A 20,063-nucleotide genomic window follows, 5' to 3' on the forward strand; every position below is an offset into this window, starting at 1 on the left:
AAGCAGGCATGGGCAAACTTCGGCCCTCCGGGTGTTTTGGACTGCAACTCCCACAATTCCTAACAGCCTACTGGCTGTTAGGAATTGTGGGAGTTGCAGTCCAAAACATCAGGAGGGCCGAAGTTTGCCCATGCCTGCCTGGGCCTATGCCTTTGCAGCTCAAAGTGAAGCCACGCGGGGGCGCATGCAAGCAGCCACTCACGGATGGGATGCTGCGGACTTTTGTTGTGCTTTGCTCCGTGGAGAGTTTAAAAGGCGTCTTATATATTCTTCTGAACCCATCCCTTCAAGGCCAGAGTAGCCAAGCAATCCCTCTCCCCATAAGGTTTCACAAAGAGACCCTAAAACGCCTCTTTCGCAAGACTGAGAGCCCACTTTCGGGGTGTTTTCAGTCTGCACTGAGGCGGAACGTATCTCTCCAGCGACGGTTTCCTCGCGGAAGCCTTTTCCTGTAACACCAAAGACTCACAACAAGGGGGGGTTGAGAAGCTGTGTCCTGCTGCAGGTTTGTGATGCCCGCTTGCATGTGTTTGTGTGGCACTGGGCGCGATTGCCTCCTTCCCTCCCGGGCGGAAGACCCTGGGCCTTTCTAGGGCCCTTCCACACAGCCATATAACCCAGAACATCAAAGCAGAAAATCCCACAATATCTGCTTTGAACTTCCTTATCGGAGTCCACACTGCCATATATTCCAGTTCAAATTCAGATAATGTGGGATTTGATTCTGCTGTGTGGAATAGGGCCCCAGACAGGCCCTATATCCCAGGATCTGATCCCAGGTTTTCTGCTTTAAAGTGGATTATATGAGTCCACACTGCCAGATAATCTGGGATAAACAGAAAACCTAGGATCAGATCTTGGGATATAGGGCCAGTCTGGAAGGGCCCACTGCATCTAGGGGCCCTTCCACACAGCCATATAACCCAGAATATCCAGGCAGGAAATCCCACAATATCTGCTTTGAACTGGGTTATCTAAGTCCACATGCCATATATTCCAGTTCAAAGCTCTGTGGAAGGGGCCTACACTGCAGAATGAATGGCTTTTAACAGCCATGGCTCAATGCTCTTCCTCTGTACATTGTGGGCAAGCATACAGGTGCTGAATTGTTCGTTCTGCTCCACTGTCGCACAGGTGGAGGGGGCCATTCATTTTGGATTTCCTCCCTCGTGGGAGTTGTCAGCTGCTGAGTATACCTGTCCTGTCTGGCACAAGTCTGTCCATGCAAAGCAGGTGAACATAGTAAAGTAAAGGTAAAGGTTTCCCTTGACATTAAGTCCAGTCATGTCCGAGTCTGGGGGTTGATGCTCATCTCCACATTTGCATGATTTTGAACTGCTGACCTTTCAGTCAGCAAGTTCAGCAGCTCAGCGGTTTTACCCGTTGCGCCATCGGGGGACCCAGGTGAACATAGCACTGAACAAAACATGAGAAATAATCCCAGGATGCCTTGAACCTACACCTGTTGATAAACTCTACAAGCTAGCTGGCATTCCCCCCCCCCCCCGTCCCCCATGTGTGACGGGAAGTTGCTGCTCACTGTGAGAGAAATAAGGTTGAACACCGTGAAAGCTATCCACTGCATGGCTATCAGTCTCCTCCCAGTAAACTCAAATCAAGGAAAAGCTTCATGAGAACCACCACTCCTCTTAATGTTCCTCTAGCAACAGCAAGGGTATCCCCCTGGGCAGCTAAACCAGGCAATCCCAACTGGATGGTCTCCCATGAGGGCCTGCCTCCAGGGGCAAACCAAAAATTGGCATTTTGGAAGTTCCTGAAAAGATTCAGAAGCAGAGTGGACAGATCAAAAGACAACCTGGCAAGATGGCACTACCTGGAGGAATCCTCCACCTTGTGTGACTGTGAAGCAGAACAAACAACTCCGTACCTGTATGCTTGCCCACAATGTCCTGCCTCATGTACAGAGGAAAAGTTGTTTAAAACTACAGACAATTAGGTTGCTGTTGCATTGGTGTTAAACTGTTTATCTGTTTGTGATCCCTTTATTTTATCAGTTATAAACGTATTTATTATTATGCAATGCTTCTGGCACAACATAAAAAATGGGAGTTGTAGTATTACAACAACACTTTTAGCCTTCTCTGCCAAAGATTGCTGATGCCTCACCAAATTACATATCCAGGATTCCATAGCACAAAGCCATGGTGGTTAAAGTGGTGTCAAATGGCATCAATTCTGCAGTGAAGATGCACCCAGAGCTTGACCCTCATTCTTCCAAATACACTGCCGCTGTGTTTTGCCTTTGCTCCTAAATGTTGGGAAGTTCAATTGTTTTATTTCCCCCTTTGGCTTATTTTTAGTACAGGCTGAACATTCCTTTTCCAAAATATTTGGGTCCAGAAATATTGTTGATTTTGACATTTTTTAAAAAATAATCTGGCTTTTGGAATACATGTGTTTGCATAACTCATAGTTAAGGATGGGAGTGAGATGAGAGGAAATCTATCCTTCGGAAGGGGAATTCACTCCTGAAAGAGTTATTATCATGGGGAAAAGGTGTCTCTGCTTAAGCTTTCTTGCCAATGCTTGTTTCCACAACAAGCCACATTTTTCAAAATCCAATTCTCACAGGGATAGAAAGTGCAGTGAGATGTGTGTCTGTGTGCTTGTATATTGGCTGGAGCTACACTTTAAAATGTACCTGTTCTAACTTGCATACAAATTCAGCTTAAGAACAAATCTACAGAATCTATCTTGTTCATAACTTGTGGACTGCCTGCACATACATGGAAGAGTTATCTTAGAGGTGGGACTCACATTTAAGAACATAATGCATTTATGTTTGCAATACCCCTTTTCCACATAGCCTGAAGGTAATTGTATACACTATATAGTCAATTCTCAGTTAATCTGAACTCTCAAAAGAATAACACTGTATTCACAAAGCTGTTTTTCTAATACACTAAAATGTGTTACATTAAACTTGTCTTTATCTTATTTTAATATTCAATATTAATAACAAGTCAATACAGAGTATAGTATGGTATAGTATGGGGCATAGTATTAGTTAGGCCTACTTTTAATAGTAACTCTCAAGCAACCAAAAACTACATTTATCTACCATCTCCCAATCTCTGTGAGTGCCATTTAACTGAGAGTCTACTCCTGTATTTTTAATGATCTTGTGCGTGAAGGAACATTAATGTGCACTGAACCATCAGAAAGTCAGGATTTCAGATTTTGGAGTATTTTGAAATTCCAAATAACGTATTCTCAACCTAGGGTTTCTCCCCGTCTCTTGTAATTGAGTTCTCTTGTTTTGCATGTTTTGTTTTTTCTTTGTTTTCTGCTTCTTTTCTTCCTTTTCTATTGTTCCTGGAGTGTGTACACCTGCATGTTAATATTCAAGGAATCAAGTTCAATCTGCATCATAATGGCAGTGTAGATGCAATCCTAATACAGAGATATTAATCTTAGCAAATAGTGAGTCATTAATTGGTTTCAGGTTTACAGCTCCATTACATCTAGCACTTAGGACTCTCAGGGCCCTTCCAGACAGACCCTATATTCCAGGATCTTTTCCCAGGTTTTCTGTTTATCCTAGATTATCTGGCAGTGCGGACTCCTATAACCCAGTTTAAAGCAGAAATCCTGGGGTCAGATCCAGGGATATAGGGCCTGTATGGAGAGCCCTCACTCTCTTGTGTATGTGCCTTTACCATGGATTTTAGTATCTTTCTGTGTGTGTCTGTATTCAGATATAATCTTTTAATGTATATGCTTTGGAATGCCCCCTGCCTATTAAATTCTGAGAGTGCTACTTAATAATATTGCAGGGTCTCATAGATTATGTTTCTTTCTATGCTTTAGATCAGGACTTCTTAAACGTTTCCCACTAGTGATCCCTTTCTGCCCAAGAATTTTTTTCATAAAGTCCATTGTAAACATTTTACTTTTGCAAAAAAAATTGCGACCCCAACATTGAGCTAAAGGGACCCCATTTGGTGTTGTGACCCACAGTTTGGGAAGCAGTGCTTTATATAACAATTTTAAGACTACTTATTGATGAAGTCCAGTTGACTTTCTGCATGTGTGTGTTGTGTGCCTTCAAGGTGTTTCTAACATATGGTGAGCCAGAGGTGAGCCTATCATGGGGTTTTCTTGGTGAGATTTTTTCAGAGGCGGGGTTATCTTTGCCTTCTTTTGCAGCTGAGAGAGTGTGACTTGCCTAAGGTCACCCATTGGGTTTCTGTGGCGGAATGGAGATTTAGAACTTGGTCTTTATAGTATTAGTCCAACACTCAGACCTCTACACCACACTGGCTCTCTTGCCTCTCTCTTGACTTTTCGTTGTTTTCATTTTCAGTCAATGTTCTAATTAAACATGCGTATGTCACTAGTAATCTGGATACGTTTGCTTTGTAGACTGTTTTCTGTAGGTCACCATCTCTTTGCAGTGACCACTGTAGTTTGGTTTGTGTCGAATGAACTATGGAAACCTGGAGAATGGGAAGGGATTGCATTAGATGGTTTGGAGTTCCATTGATTGTATCCTGCCAAGCTGTGATATACTGATGATGAGGAGAGGTAGCCAGTTTTCCCTTATTTTAAACGAAGAAATACTTGGCAGCCCCTTTTTTCTGTCACTCTTAGATTTGCATATTTATGTGCAATCTCATTCACACAACGGAAATAACTTGGGAGTAAATGTGCATGCAATTGCTTCCAAATTTCACATCTATCTCCTGTTGTTCTCCTGTTAACTTCTTGTTCTCCTTTTGATTAGTTATAAAGTAATTAGAGTTGATGGTGTGGAAAAAAGGTTTTCCTGAAGCATATCCTGAAGCTATTACACAGTTTTCTCTTCCTAAAGCTTATATATAATGAGTTGACAGTGAAATGTGAGTGCACTGAATTATTGTCACTGATAGCAAAAAAAATATATCTAAATTTTATTACCAAACTGACTACCAGTTTAATGCATATATCATTGATTATTTCCAACGTTTAAGGTGTATATCATTGATTATTTCCAAATAGTTATGCTATGAATGTCTGTTTGCTCCTTGTAAATCACTACAGCTTGAAATGCAGCCACATTTGTAAATATTAGGGTGGAGGTTGACATACTTGTCTAGGCAGAAATTATGTTTATAAGCAGAGCAAATTACAACTCTCACTCCACAAGATTTGGGTAAGGCTGTTTGCAATTCATATCAGCAGCTCAATGCATTATTCTAGCACAGAAATGTAACTTGGAAAATGGTTTTCTGGGTTGGTATATCTATCTTTAAAATATTGCTGTTTTCTAAGCTCAAGCATAGGAAAGTGTGGTGTTAGGCCAAGGCAAGAATGTGAAAGCTTCCTCCCCAGATGTTAGACTCCAGCTCCCATCACTCTTTACTCTGTTAGCTGGGACAGATGGGAACAGCACTCCAGCACCATCTGAAGGGCTGTACATTTGCCACCTAGTCCCAAGAAGTGTAAATGTTCTTACAGACTCGAGTTTTATAAGTTTAGCATTGTCACATAAGGACTGGTATCTAGGAAGTGGTGTCCTAATTGCAGAATGATCAGAAGGGAAAAAAAGAAGAAAAACCAAGGAAACAAAGCCCATGGTTTTATTTTTCATGCTGCAAGATTGTAATTTAGAGATGCATGCAAGGTTTTATGCTCTCAAGTTGGAGAGCAGTGTGTAGATGAGAGCTATGGTGTAAGATAGTCGCTCACTCAAAAAAGTGAGTGCATTTGTTCAGTCCTGCATTATGGGGCTCTTGGGAGGGAGATTTATTTCATGTTTTCTATATCAGAGGATCTCAGTTTGTAATAAAGTACAGTAGAGTCTCACTTATCCAAGATTAACGGGCCGGCAGAACATTGGATAAGTGAAAATCTTGGATAATATGGAGGGATTAAGAAAAAAAGCCTATTAAACATAAAATTACATTATGATTTTACAAATCAAGCACCAAAACATCATGATTTACAAGAAATTGACAGAAAAAGCAGATCAATACACAGTAATGTTATGTAGTAATTACTGTATTTACGAATTTAGCACCAAAACATTGCAACATTTATTACAAAAACAATGACTACTAAAAGGCAGACTGCCTTGGATAATACAGAACCTTGGATAAGTGAAGCTTGGATAAGTGAGACTCTAATGTAATATTTAAATTCATGTCTTTCTTTTGTAGTGTTACCATATTATCACTATGTTCAGGTTGACGGGTTAATACAAGAGCTTTGTACAAATTAGCCGTGGCCCTTTCCAGTAAAAACTAGGTTTTAAACCCCTAGTGCAAAACAATTACTCATTTTACTTGCAGTTTCATTTTGAATATCCAGTAGATATTAGATATAATGCGGAGATCCCTTTTTAGTACTTTGAAAACTATTTTATGTACAGTCTGTATATGATGTACATTTAGGAAGAAAGGAAGCTACTGTGTTGTTTATTTCTTGTGACAACATATTGCTTACTTAAAGGCAGTAATTTTCACAGATATATCAGCAACCTACTCAATTGCATTTTAGCAATTCTAATTTGAATAAATAATATTTAGATTGGGTTGTTGTGAATTTTCTTGGCTGTATGGCCATATTCCAGAAGCATTCTCTCCTGATGTTTGGCCACATCTATGGTAGGCATCCTCAGAGATTGTGATTTAGATTGACATTCAGACTGACATGTGAACATAACATAAATTGTACTTTTGAAAGGGTATGTCTAAAAGTCATTTTTGTGTTCAGAAAGAGAAATCAGATATTGTGCCCTGTAGCTCCTGAAAACATAAGTAAGTGGGCCCTAAAGGAAATCCGAACTCTCCTTAGAAGGCAAGATGACTAAACCGAGTGCTGTAAGGAATGGAATTTGGACATGGTTTTTAACCTGTTTTAACCTTGTTTTTATTAATATTGTGTAATTTTTCATTATTGTTTTATGTGATTTGTTTTTTGTCAAATGTTCTGTACAATCTATTTGAATTGTTTAGTCTATTGTCGTATTTTACGGCATTGAATGTTTGCGTTTTATGTTGTGAGCCTCCCTGAGTCCCCACGGGGAGATAGGGCGGGATAGAAATAAAGTTTTACTTACTTAACATTTAAAATCTACTTGACTACTGGAAAGTCAGTGATTAAATGAATATTGTGCTCATAAATACAAAAGTAGCTAAGATTTGTAAAAACAAACCCTCTGAACAAAAGAGTAAGATCACTCCTGTAATTTTGCTGTGTTTTGTCAGTTGTTGCCACTTCTGTATCCACTTGTTCCTCATATTTTTAAAAAACAAGTCTTAAGTTACAGCAGTGGAAAAAATCTCTCCCATTGCAGCCCTAATCATATTTTGCAGGGAAAGAATAGGAAAAATGGGAGGGGGGACATTTTCCTAATGAAGACAGAAGAGAAGCTCTTTTCAGAGATAGGAACATCTCAGGAAATCCTGGAGAAATAGAGTTGGTTTGGCAAAAGACAGAACAGAAGAAATGTTGAGGGCAATGGAACTGATGAACCATAGTTATGGATGCAGACATATGCCTTAGGATTTTTTTTGGTAACAATATATCTTTTTTAAAAAGCCCTCCCAGGGTGGAAATAAAAAATTGCAGTCAGTACTAGGAATTGCCATCAAACAGTCTGGGTCAATGGAAACATCATCTGGGCATTTTATTTTATTTTTTAAAAGAACTCCCAACTAGAAATACTGCAACCTCTTGCACTATTTGCTCCATCTGAAGCAGCCCGTAATTACATGCTGTGTGCCAACAGTGTGCCTGGTGTGTTATAGATTGCTGTCCGAAGTGTGGTTTTGTTACTTCTGAAGAGGAAAAGGCCCCTTTCACCATTGCAGGTGAATGCCAGAAGATGATTGACGTTTTCCTTGTAACTTTTCCCAATACACCATTCTCATATTTCCGAACAGATTGTTGTGCAAGATTATAACTTTATTTCCCCCCAAAGAGAGCTGTATGTTTCATCTTTGAGTGCAAATATAAGATGTCCTGTCTGACTTTACCAGTGTGGTCATCAAGAGAAAAGAATGCCATTTGAGTATAATTAGGAGTTTTCCCAGACTCATACCCCATTTCTAGCCATCCTGTGGTCTCTGTTGGCTTGATATTCCATATATGAGTTGTTTATCTTTTAATTTTGTACTTTTCTCTGTGACTATACAAATACTGTTGCTTTACAACTCCCACAGTCTCTTACCATTTGCTAGCTGATGATGGAGGAGTTGTTGTAGCCAGCTCAGCTCACCTCGGAAGTGTGAGTTGTGATGCTGTGTGCATAAGATGTTAGTGTTTTTAAATGAAGAGTAGGTGGGAGACAGGTACGTTCAGTCTAAAATAATCACAACAGTATTAATTTGTTTAAAAACATTGTTATATTCTGCATCAAGCACCAGGAAATTATGCAGCAGACACAGCACAGTGTGACTAATGGCCAGTTTGTCCCTGTTCTTGGAGGAGAAACCGGACCTCCTAGGGCCCTTCCAGACAGGCCCTATATACCAGGAACTGATCCCAGATTTTGGGTTTCTCCCAGATTATCTGGCAGGGGGGACTCATATAATCCAGTTTAAAGCAGAAAACCTGGGATCAGATCCTGGGATATAGGGCCTGTCTGGAAGGGTCTCTAGTCATTCAAAATATTTCTCCTGGTAGTTATAGCCCTTTGTGTTGGCCCAGCAAGTTCCCCGTTTCTTTTAAAAAGGCATCTCCAAAAGGAAAAAAAAATCTTTCTGCAAAAGTGTGACTACTCTGGTTGATATAATGTGTTTGGTGATTATCTGTGTCTGCCATTACAAATTATTATGACGATTGAGAGGCCTCCTGTGTCATTGTTATCTTTGTCACCTCATCTGACTCCACAAAAGTGATTGGAAGAGGGGGGCAAAATGTGCAACTCTCAAAAGAGCTATTAAACAATGGAATGTGTCACCTTTGATTGTGGAAGGGTCTCCTTATCTGAAAGTTTTTAAACAAAGGCTGGATGTCCATCTGTTGGGGATGGTGTTTTCCTTACTTTAGGAGCTCCCTTATTTTTCCTCATCTCTTAGACTAGACCTTAAATATCAAGGTATTCTAACTGGAAACTTAGTAGAGGTGGTCATCCCAAACAATGAAAGATTTACTTCCCTTCCCATACTAAGTTTCTACCCTGTCTTTAAAAATAACATATTGAACTGGAGTAAATGTAGGAAACTGTCATCAGAACTATTACAGAATACAATATTTAAGGAGAATAGTGGAATAGAGCTGATATGGGTAGTGGCCCAGTTGATTGTGGTGTAAAACTGAGGAACATGAAACTCTTCAATAGTGAGACTGAAATTTTTTTCACCTTCTTTACTGTGCTAGCTGGGTTGGTGGGAATTTCAATCCATCCATGCCTTAGATGATCACATATTGTCTAAAAATAAGTATGATTCCTCAATGGCATCACTAAAATACACATAGTCTGTGATAGGTGCTGGGACGAAGAAGTTCATTCTCAATGACTCTGTTGGATTCACAGACGCCTTAAAGGGTCAGACTTAAAAGTGTCTTCAAAACAGAGTTTATTGAAACAAAAGGAAAAGGATGCAGAGATACTTAAAGGCAGTTCCACTGGTCAAAAACTCAAAAACCCAAACCAGACCTGGTTCAAAAGGGTAAACAGAAATGTAATCCAGATCAACTGGATGCAAAAAGCAACAAGTCAAACAAAGTGCTCTAAGGCAAAACAAAAAGGCACAGTACACAAATGCTTAACAAGGAGTTGCAAGAAGAGAAGCGTCGTCAGCGAAGTCCAAGGAATCCAAAGCAGTGTTGCTCCCAACTGCAGATCCGAACATGAAACAGGCAGCAGCAAGACTATAAGAAACTTTCCCAATAACCAGCACACGAACACACATCAACACCTTGCTATCTGCAAAGACCTCTCATCCCTGAACCCACTTTTATCTACAAACTGACCACCACCCGATCACCATCTCCCACTGCTGCTCCCAGCTCTTCACGTGAATTCCTTTGACTCTCCCTCCATTTCCTCCATCTCCTGTCAAGACTTAGATCTCCCCAAGAATCAGTTGGATCCCCTGATTGTCAGTCTTCACTCCCAGAGAACCCCATAAAGGTATCACTAGTTGTTGGTGCCTCACAAATTGCTTGCACTTCTCTTATCTTAGTCCAGTCCATGGTGTCTCCTTCTCCTTCACTCATTGACCCATCATCCCCAGAGAATCCCTCAAACGATTCTTCATCTGTAGGTGCTGTAAGTATGTCCCGAATTTTCTTTCTCTGCTGCTCATCATCAGATTCTTGCTAACAAATAACCCTTTTTTCCCTTCTAGCACCCATACTACTGTTTGTAACGTTACTCACAGGCTCTACTACAACAGACTGCCTTTGTTTTATATCTGAGTTCCTTGACTGCTCTTGCTGGTATGACCCTACACAAGACAAGGCAATAAAATATTTTATTGTTTGCCATAAAGCTAATCTGTAATTTAAAAAATGCACATCCAGGGCTGCTCACCCGGTACAGATGGAAGCTGTTTTTTATTTTGCCCTTTATGACTACAGGTAGTATAGGTAACAGCTCCCAGAGATAGCATATTCCTGCTTTGGTTACAAGTTGCTGCTGGTTACTTTCAAGGACTTCCGTACTTGGGCTTCACTCTTCCTTCCACTATCCTATAGAGGAACATTTGGGCATACAGAAGGTATGAAACAATAACTGATTATCATTTGACATCCCACCTAGCGTTCTTTAGCAACCCACCTAGAACAATCTTTCTGAAATTATCTAAAATCTTCTTGGTTTTTTTTCCAACTTTTGAGAAGTTGGATGAAGTATCTCTTGTCATTTTGGCATCTGATTTGAATTTAATTGATCTGACATAAGATATTCTCTGTGTGTTTGGTTTTCCACTATATTGTCTGTCAGCTATTTTCAGCTTTTTTGGATGAACTCAATATTAATTCTATAACTATGATTATAGTTGTAAAGGGAAATAAAATGTACAGGTGTTGCTCCATAAATTTTGCTGGGAAGTTATTAACAATTACTTCCCCCTCCCCCCGATTAATTGCTTTGAGTTTAGGGCAGAATGAGAGAAGGTATGGGCCAACTCTTGTGGTTTTTCCACTATTATATCTGCTTTCTTAAAGCCTCTTTTACTACTTTTAAAGTGAAAGATTATTTATGAATACTGTGTAAAAAAGAAGTTTGTATTTTTCTGAAAGACTTTGCATGTGTATATACTAATTTTGATGCAAATAGAGTAACTTGATGTTCTTATATAATTTTGCATGCATAAAAATAGAGAAAAAGAGAGACTATTATTTCAAGATCTTCCTTTTTTGCCTTCCCACCACCAAATGAACAATATCTGAAACTGTAATTCTGTACCTATCTAAACAGTCTAGAGGTGGGCTCCATTGAACTGAATGGAATTTATTTCTTATTTTTATTTATTTCTTAGTAAGTTTGTATGGGATAGCACTGTAAGCACTGACAGCATATTTTTGACACTAAAGACAGGACTATTTTCACATAGAAAACTCCCAAGAGGTAGCAACCGAGGCAGTGCACACATGTTCCAGATTTTGCTCCTTAATGGATTTCCTTTTTTTTGGTCCTTCAGAAAAAGACAGGCGAGGAGAAATAACTGGAGAATTGTAAATGTAACAGCCCCATGTAAAACGCCTTGTCTTAAAGGCATTGTGTGTACACTCACGCAAATGTATTTCTGTTGGCCTTTAAAAAAATAATGATCTACATAAGATCTCAGTGACTTCATCCTTTCCTGATATGTGGGCCTGTATCTCCCTCCATCCATGTTGAGAATTTTAGGCCAATATCTCATGCAGACCTAGTTGTCGAAGGTTGGGCTTCTATGAAACATCAAAGGAACAAATAAAATATATCAGTACATGAATATTTCTTATTCGTAATGGTCTGGACCACTTATATAGTAAACTATCTTGGAGATGGGAATCCAGTTTCAATATGAAATTCATTTATGTTTCGTGTATATCACATACATGTAGCCTGAAGATAATTTTACATACAATATTGGTAATAGTTTTGTGAAGGAAACTAAGTTTGTGTACATTGAACTAACAAAGAAAATGTGTTGTTACTTGAGCAATGCATTAGGCGAATTTTGGATTTTGGAATATTTTGGAATTTTAGATAAGAGATGCCAAATCTGTATAACTTTGGAAAATCTTTCATTTGTCATATATATATAGGGGGAGGAGAGGGAGAAATATCGTAAAACACACAGTGCTATAAATGAGATGAAGCTAGGCATAAAAAATACATGTTAATGGAAAAGCAAACAGTAAAGAGCTCAGGTGTAATTTTGTTAATGAATGCTTTCTTCATTCCTATCATATTTAGCTTAGGCAAAGAATTTCTCATTCAGAGGCAAAACTGAAAGTACTGTAACAAATTATTGTTGCCTTTTGTTCTCTTTATTTGTCTGAAAGGTTCAGGATTTTTATTTTTGTTAATGCAACAAAGAATGTAAGAATTATAGTTTTACTAGATTTTAATGTAATCACTATGAATGACAATAAAAAAGAAATATTTTCAGGGTTGCCTGAGTTGACCATGCAGCAAAATTGAAAGTCACCAAATTATTCTTAGGCCAGTCAAGAGGCTTCAAATACATTGTGCTTTCCCTCAAAATTCACTGGCTTCTTCATCACACGTGGATGTTAAAAATAATACAGGAGAAGAAAAGTGATGATGATGAAGCCGTGATGGGTCTGCATCTTTTTGAGAAGCTGGTGTTCAAGGTGGTCTTGACTATAGATTGATATAGCCAGTGGCCATAGCCCTTCCATAAGAGGATTGGGGGCAAAGAAAATAAAGGCCAGGCAATAAAAACTTCTGTATTGTCAAAGGCTTTCATGGCTGGAATCACTGGGCTGTTGTGTGGTTTCAGGGTGTATTGCCGTGTTCTAGCAGCATTTTCTCCTGACGTTTTGCCTGCATTTCTGGCTGGAATCTTTTAAAAAAGCTGTTTCTATTGACAAAATAACTCCCTTTATGGAGATACATCAGTCAAGAGTAGGTACCTTTGTAGATATTTCTGTAATAAAAAGCTCCTCTCCAACTCTCACAGCCCCAGCATGGGGCTTCCTCTTTTGTTGTAGCAATACATAAAATAATGGTGAAGGAAGAGGTAGAATGAGAGTAAAAAATGTAGTCTTCTAGGTATTGTTGGACTCTAGCTCCCATAATCTCAGGCTGACTACTGTGTGTGCAGGCTAATGGGCTTTAGAGGAGATCTTTGAGCTGTTCGCTTTATGCTAGAGACATAACTTGGAGGTAAGAGTTTTACATATACAGTAGAACAAACCTCAAAACCTATTTATATTTTTATGTTCATTTATTTATGAAATTCCTGCGCTGACCTTTATTATTATTTTTAAAAAGTTCTTCTCAGTTTGCAATCAATAGAAGTGTTTTAAAACAGGAAACAAAAAAAATGAAACAATACTGAAAAAACCTAAAGTGTACACCATAGGTTCAAAGTTGCCTTTCAAAGTCTGTCTTCTTCCAGTTCAGGAGGTCCTCTGTTGCAGTATCGCAGATGAATGGCAGAATCTAGCTCTGCTGAATTAACTCCATTGAAGGAGAATCTACCACCTTCTGGAGCTTTGTCTGCTACTCAAACAATTTGAGGAGGTTTTATGAAAATCCATCTTTTAATTTGAACTTTTTGAATCAGGTTCTGCTCTCTGAAACAACAACAAAATGCTCCTAATCTGTGTGGCAGCTCTCCAGTTATTTCAGGCTGGTTATTGCAGTGCCTTTTAGTTGTCTCCTTTACAGGCTGAATATATTCATCTCCTTCAGGATCTTTTCTTAGTTTCCAAAAACAATTCATGGTGGCTAAGACATTTTCTTATAAAGATACAAATTTAAAACTTGTATCAACTCCTATAAATAATCATCTCCTCCCCATAATAAAAGATGGTTACTAGGACTGTGTGATCAATTAAAAAAATGTTTCAATACTTATTATGAGATGTAGATTCAACAATTTATTGGAACTTATTAGATATAATTTACTAATGAAATTATGAACAGCCCTAATGGTTACATTTTAGCAAACATACTTTGAGCAGCTGTCTAAAGCAGCATTCCTCAACCTGGTGTCTTCCTACTTGAGTCAGGGTCTCATGGGAGTTCGGCAAGACATCTAGGGAGCATTGGTTTGAGCAAGCAAATGATCACAATGCAGACACCAAAGGAATAAGTTAAATGTAGTGAATGTCTGAAAATGCCTAGTAGATGTAATACAGTCTTTCCTAAGATCCCTCATCCCTCCAGCTACCAACTTTTCCTACTCTTAGAGGAAGAAGTATCAAGAGCCAGGCACCCTGTAGTGGGGGAGGCACTTGTGCCAGTCCAACTTTATAAAGGGGTCAACTGTAAACACTTTAACCCCCCTCCCCCAATGGCCCTTCCATTGGGTTTAAATCCAGCTCTATGATTACTGTTTAATGAACTTCATAACCAATGATGTCATGTTTGGATTTGTCATTTTAATTCTTCCTTCCCAATCCCACTTTTTGTATCATTTCTTTTAGCTGGCAAACAGGAACTGTCTCATTTGTCATATTGTAACCCATCCTGGGAGTCTTTTGGATGAAAAGTTGGGGTAAAATTATGTTCAATAAATAAACTAAAGAGAGAACTTCAAAATATTCTTGGTGCCTGTTTGCTTAATTGGAACAAAACTAAACTGTCAAGGAAGCTTTGCAAAAATGCTAATTAGCTATTTATATTACCCAGTTTATCAAATCAAATGTCACGCATTCAATAAATTAAAAACTTCACCATGAATGAAATGTTAGTATTTGTCAGGACCCAGGCCGCAGAGCACCAATAACCATGAGCAGAGACCAGAATCTATCTAATATCTTTATTAAAGGAATATATAAAGTCAATAAAAACAGGTGAAGAATATAGTTCAGAAGTAGACCTTTCAGGAAAGGTCAAATATAGTCCAGAAAAACAATGTCCAATAGGTGATATTAGAGTCCAAAGTTATAATCCAATAACCGAAACACACACTTTGCCAAGCAAAGTGTGGGGAAATGACAAGGTCCTTTAGTCCAATGGAGCTTGACAACAAGGCTGGAAAACAAACTAGATTCTTGGCAAACAAGACTTGATACGAGGCAACAAGAAGCAAGAAGCAAGAACAAGGTCCGTGGCGAGGTCCGGGGAACAAGGCAGGCTTGGAACTAGAACAAGGTCCTGGAAACAAGGAACTGGAGTAGCGTAGTCCACACACGATCTCACTCCCGAAGCTGACGAATTGACTCCGCAAGGATCTCCTTGCGGGTAAACACCTATATAGGATCTTGTTTTCCCGCCCAGGAACACTTTCCCTGGGGAACAAGAAGTGAAACCCAGACTGTGTCCAGATGCATGACTCCTTAAGATTTCCCAAGGGAAACAGGCTTAATCAGCTAATTGTCTGGCAGCGATTCTGGCGCTTCGGCGATTCGCCTCCCTAGCGCCTCTATCTCGATTATAATTATCCTTGCGAGAGAACGGGGGAGAATTCTGCCCAAGGCTTGTTTGGCTGACTTCTTGAGGGCAAACATCCTGCAGGTGCAAGGGCTCCAATTCTGGCTGAATCGGTGGGAAACCCAAGTTTTCCTCTTCGTCTGCCACAATAGTACTAGGAACGGGACTACATGGCCCATGAGACATCACAGTATTCTGGGGAGAAGAAAGAGAATGAAAATCAGAAAACTTCTTTTCAATTTGAAAGAAAGCAAAGCATTTTATTATGATGCATTCTCACTGGTGCCATGTTCTTCAGAGTTAATGTTAGAAATACTGCAATCTCTCTTACTTTCTAGGTGTTTGAACTGAATCAAGAGTTGAAGGGTGTTACCTTTGAAAGCTTGTAAAGGGATGATGCAGTCCCCCCATGTAGTGTGTGTGTGTGTGTGTGTGTGTACACACATACACTTCTTAGAAGAGTTCTTGTTCACATTTCCCTCAAGTTTATGGATAGGGTTAAACACTGTATACTGTATAATGGGTCTGTTATACAGAAAGATCAATGTTTCTTTCCTAACAGCTCCTGTCCTTTCCTTATAACCTCTCTTTCTGCATGGCTGTTTTGTGACTTTGCTGTTAAGTTGAATCAAAGTTGTGCTCTACTTGGGCAAAGCAGAGCTGTTCAGTCTTGAGGGTGGTTTCAAAAATGTAATGCAAGAGGCACTTGCCTAGATTGATTTTTCTCATGTTTTCCTTTCTAGAAATGACAGTCTCATTATTATGGAAGCCTTTCCATCGAATTGCAAATGGCAGGCTGATGCAGCAAAGGACAATGTCTCTTTATAATCAGACCCATGGTTTTCGGGAGGATGAAATCAAAGCAAAGCTTCAACAGTTCACTGGTGGATCTGTTGACCTTTCAAAGGAAGATGATGGGATTGGGATACTCACGCTGAACAATCCAAGGTTTATGAATGCATTTACAGGTATTACAAATTCTTAATGGGTTTGCGGCGTCTTAGTATATGCAAGGATAAAAATGATACTTAAGTTAGCACCACTAGCAGTGACAAGAATTTGATATTGAATATAAAGTTGTTAAATGAGTCTTGTGTTTCACAGATACTTCTTAATAATGAAAAAATACTTTATACCTTGAAAAAATTGTCAAAATAGTTCACTGAGCCTCCGCCATAAGTCCCAGTTCTTTCCGCTTTGTGGGTCAGATCTGGCAGCTTGTTCTGAGGTACTTTATTTCTTTCTTAATTTAAGGGAAAAGATTGTGACCACCCAGCTTTGAAAAATGTTTGTATAATTTTATATACAGTATGTCCTTGCATAAAATATGAAAAGATATGATCTTGATAGATAATTTATTAATCGATTTCTTCATTATATTTACTTCTGGTCTTTCCCTAAAACTCCAGCTATGCAGCAATAGTCATAAGGACATACAATATTAAAGCAGGTAGACTTCAGTCATAATTCAGTCATTATCACTCAGTGCTCAGCTACTTACAAATCTCTTGTACAGCTTTTGCATATGTTCTGATTTTCTTCAATCACCAGAGGAAGGCACTATCAGCTGTCATGCATACATCTGTATACCCTCACTATTAGTATTTGAAATTCTAGGGATTTATCATGACTGACTGGGGGAAAGATCACAGTGATGGAGGATTTAAGACAGAATATACTGAAACCAGCACTAAAAACGACTAGGTGATAGGCAGTAGCAGAAACCACCCAGGCATATTCTCACAACATGAGCAGGGCTTGGACACTGAACAGTACCAAATGTTGTGAATGTGAATGTAGTGGGATTTTCACTTCAGCATCTGCTTCTAAGTATTCTTCAAGGCTGAAGAAAAGGGCATTGAGGCAATGTTAGTCTTCAGGAACAGGAACTGTCCCCTTTCCTATTCTACTGATAGAAGCCATTTTATAGTCAGGAAAATTTATTGGATACAATCCATGGTTGATTCTATCACCTCAGTGTTTTGGCAGAATATTTCACTGATTTACATCATGAAGTAAACTATTGTTCAGCATCCAAACTATCCAGTATTATTAGGATAGTCCAGATGCAAGGTAACCAAGCTATGAATTATATCGCTGAATCAAAATATGAAGGAAACACATCATAGTATTCCCCCTGCTAGTGAGCACTTTAAATTTTGGACAGCAATAAGTAGTAAATAGTAGAAAGTCATAAATAATGGTATGCCATAAGTGCAGCTATTAATGTCAGACAACCTTGAGGTTTATAGATAAAGTTTTCCCTGTTTTATAAATAAGGTAAAGAATGGATGTCCTGCTGCCATTTTGCTTTCTCCTTTCTCTGCATCAAACTATTCTAGCCACATTCCTGCAGTGTTGCTGAGATCTTTCCTTCTTCCTTCCCCCACAAAAATACTTGTGGAGGAGAAACAGATAAGGAAGAGTCAACTTTATAGAAATTCATCTTCTTACATGATCTGTGTCTTAATTGGATTGTTAATGCACATTGATATTTTTCCTGCTCTCTGAACCATCTGGTTTTCAGAGCCAGCAATGTCACTTGTTAGTGCAAAGGTGAAAGACATCATCTGTTCCTGTAAATTGCAGGAGGCAGGGATGTTGCCAACAACAGTGTTTGCCTGTGGGGAGAAACAGTTTACTCTTCCCATCTTGCTTGGTTTAAAGTAGGAATGGTCACCTGGGGCCCTCCAGCTGTTTCTGGACTGCAGCTTCCCTACTGCTTCATCTTTGGCTATTCCGAAAAAGTTGTTGGGAACTGCAAAACATGTGGAGGACCAGAGATGTCCACCCCAGCAATAAACCTTCTCTGGCTGCTTTGTTGCTTTTGAGTAATACTGTATTTCATCCAATCTAAGGTGCACTTTTTCCTGTTTAAGGGGTTTCAAAAATGAGGTGCGCTTTAGATTCAATGGCACTTTAGATTCACTGTTTGTGAATCTAAAGTGAATCTTACCTTCGATAGTGAGGAGGGATCCAGCCTCAATGGCTGTACCAGTTCCCCTCTATTTTGTCCTCTGCCTCAGCCAGATGGCTATTTGGCATCTGGCTGAACTAAGCACTGCTTTCTGCTTTCACTGCCTCCCCAACAGGCCCATAGACTTAGTAAAATACACACATGCAGACAAGATGATTTCTTCACACCCCTCCTCTTCCTACAGAAAAGATTGTACTACAAAGCCACATTCAAACAAAAAGTTTGCATGCAGAGGAAGTTCTAAAACTATTCTAAGAAAATTGTTGGGTTTTTTTACATTGACATTTTGTTGCACCCCAGCGAAGGTCCACCTTGCTCTCAACACATCACTGAGACAGACTTGGTATAAAGAGTTTATTCGTAAAAAGGTAGTAAAAAGTAAGGCAAAATGCAATAAGAAAATGCAATCATGAAAATAGAATTCAATAGAATCCAAAATCCCAGGAAACAGTAAATCAATCCCTAGATGTCAAGGCTTAGAACAGGAACATGATCTTCAAAGCAGAATCCAAAGTACATGATACAAACAGGAATATGAAGGCAAGAATACTTTCCCAAAATACATAGGCAAAACCTGAACTAGAACTTGAGGCTTGAAACAGGAACAGAGAAAGCAGAGAATCTTGCACTAAAAGCAAAGTTGCTTGATCTGAGATGCTCTCCCCGCATCTCCTCTATTTACCCATTTTTGCAAGACATGAATGCATTCCTTTGCCCTTGAACTCCCCTCTTCCTTGCAGAGATCCTTAGAGAATGCCGGAGAAGCCTGGTTCTCAAGAGTAACCTCGCCTCTCTGTCTAATTGCTGCTCTCTATCATTATCACTATCTGAAAGTGAAACATCTGGGGATTGTTGACTTTCCTCATCCCGTTCAGAAGGCTGGGAATCTCTCCCCACCGGGTCATGCTGATCTGAAGCCTCTGCTATCTCATCTTGGCTCTCTGCCTGTGGCACACTCAGAGCTTCTTTCTGCTGCTGCTCAGACTGCACAACATTTTCAGACTGTAAAACCCCAAATACACCTTCATCATCAGACTGAGCCACAACACATTTCAAAAATGGGGTATTACTGGGCTTGGTCACCATGTGAGCCGCCCTGAGTCCCTTCGGGGAAATGGGGCAGGATACAAAAATAAAGCTGTTGTTATTATTATTACATTTGATGGCATCATAGATTTGGTAAAATATGGTAACTTATTTTATCAAAAAGGATAGATGCCAGTAGCACATCTGCCTCTTCTGTTCTCTGAAGCTTAATATAAAACTGCACACTAAAGATATCCCTTGGCTGTTCTTTCTCTTTAATGGCAGGAACGATGATGATAGAACTGCAGGAGAGAGTTGCTGAATTGGAAAGCTGGAAGAATGGGAAAGGGCTTATCGTCCATGGTGCAGAAAATACATTTTGCTCAGGATCTGATCTGAATGCTGTCAGGACACTGTCCAGACCACAGGCAAGTGGTAACTGGAATCAATTTTCCATGCACTCTTTAAAGTTCTGAAAAGTTAATAGTTCAATGGAAGACAATCCAAAAACATCAGTGTTGCAGAAAACTAATAATAAAAAATTGAAAT

The 20,063-nt window shown here is 39.3% G+C and overlaps 1 protein-coding gene across 6 annotated transcripts in view; it reads left to right on the forward strand.

Moving 5' to 3' along the window:
• The first annotated feature begins 390 nt into the window (after positions 1-390).
• Positions 391-20,063, forward strand: part of echdc1 (ethylmalonyl-CoA decarboxylase 1) — a 108,438-nt gene continuing 88,765 nt past the window's right edge. For all 6 annotated transcript variants that reach the window (XR_010005628.1, XR_010005625.1, XR_010005623.1 and 3 more), the window contains exons 1-3: positions 391-505; positions 16,255-16,479; positions 19,800-19,942. Coding sequence is in view for 2 of the 6 variants with exons in the window: in XM_062978967.1 (XP_062835037.1) it covers positions 16,257-16,479; positions 19,800-19,942 (366 nt within the window). In the remaining 4 variants the exon portion in view is untranslated. The remainder of the gene's footprint in view (positions 506-16,254; positions 16,480-19,799; positions 19,943-20,063) is intronic.

This window comes from Anolis carolinensis, chromosome 1, assembly GCF_035594765.1.
Source record: "Anolis carolinensis isolate JA03-04 chromosome 1, rAnoCar3.1.pri, whole genome shotgun sequence".
NCBI lineage: Eukaryota > Metazoa > Chordata > Lepidosauria > Squamata > Dactyloidae > Anolis > Anolis carolinensis.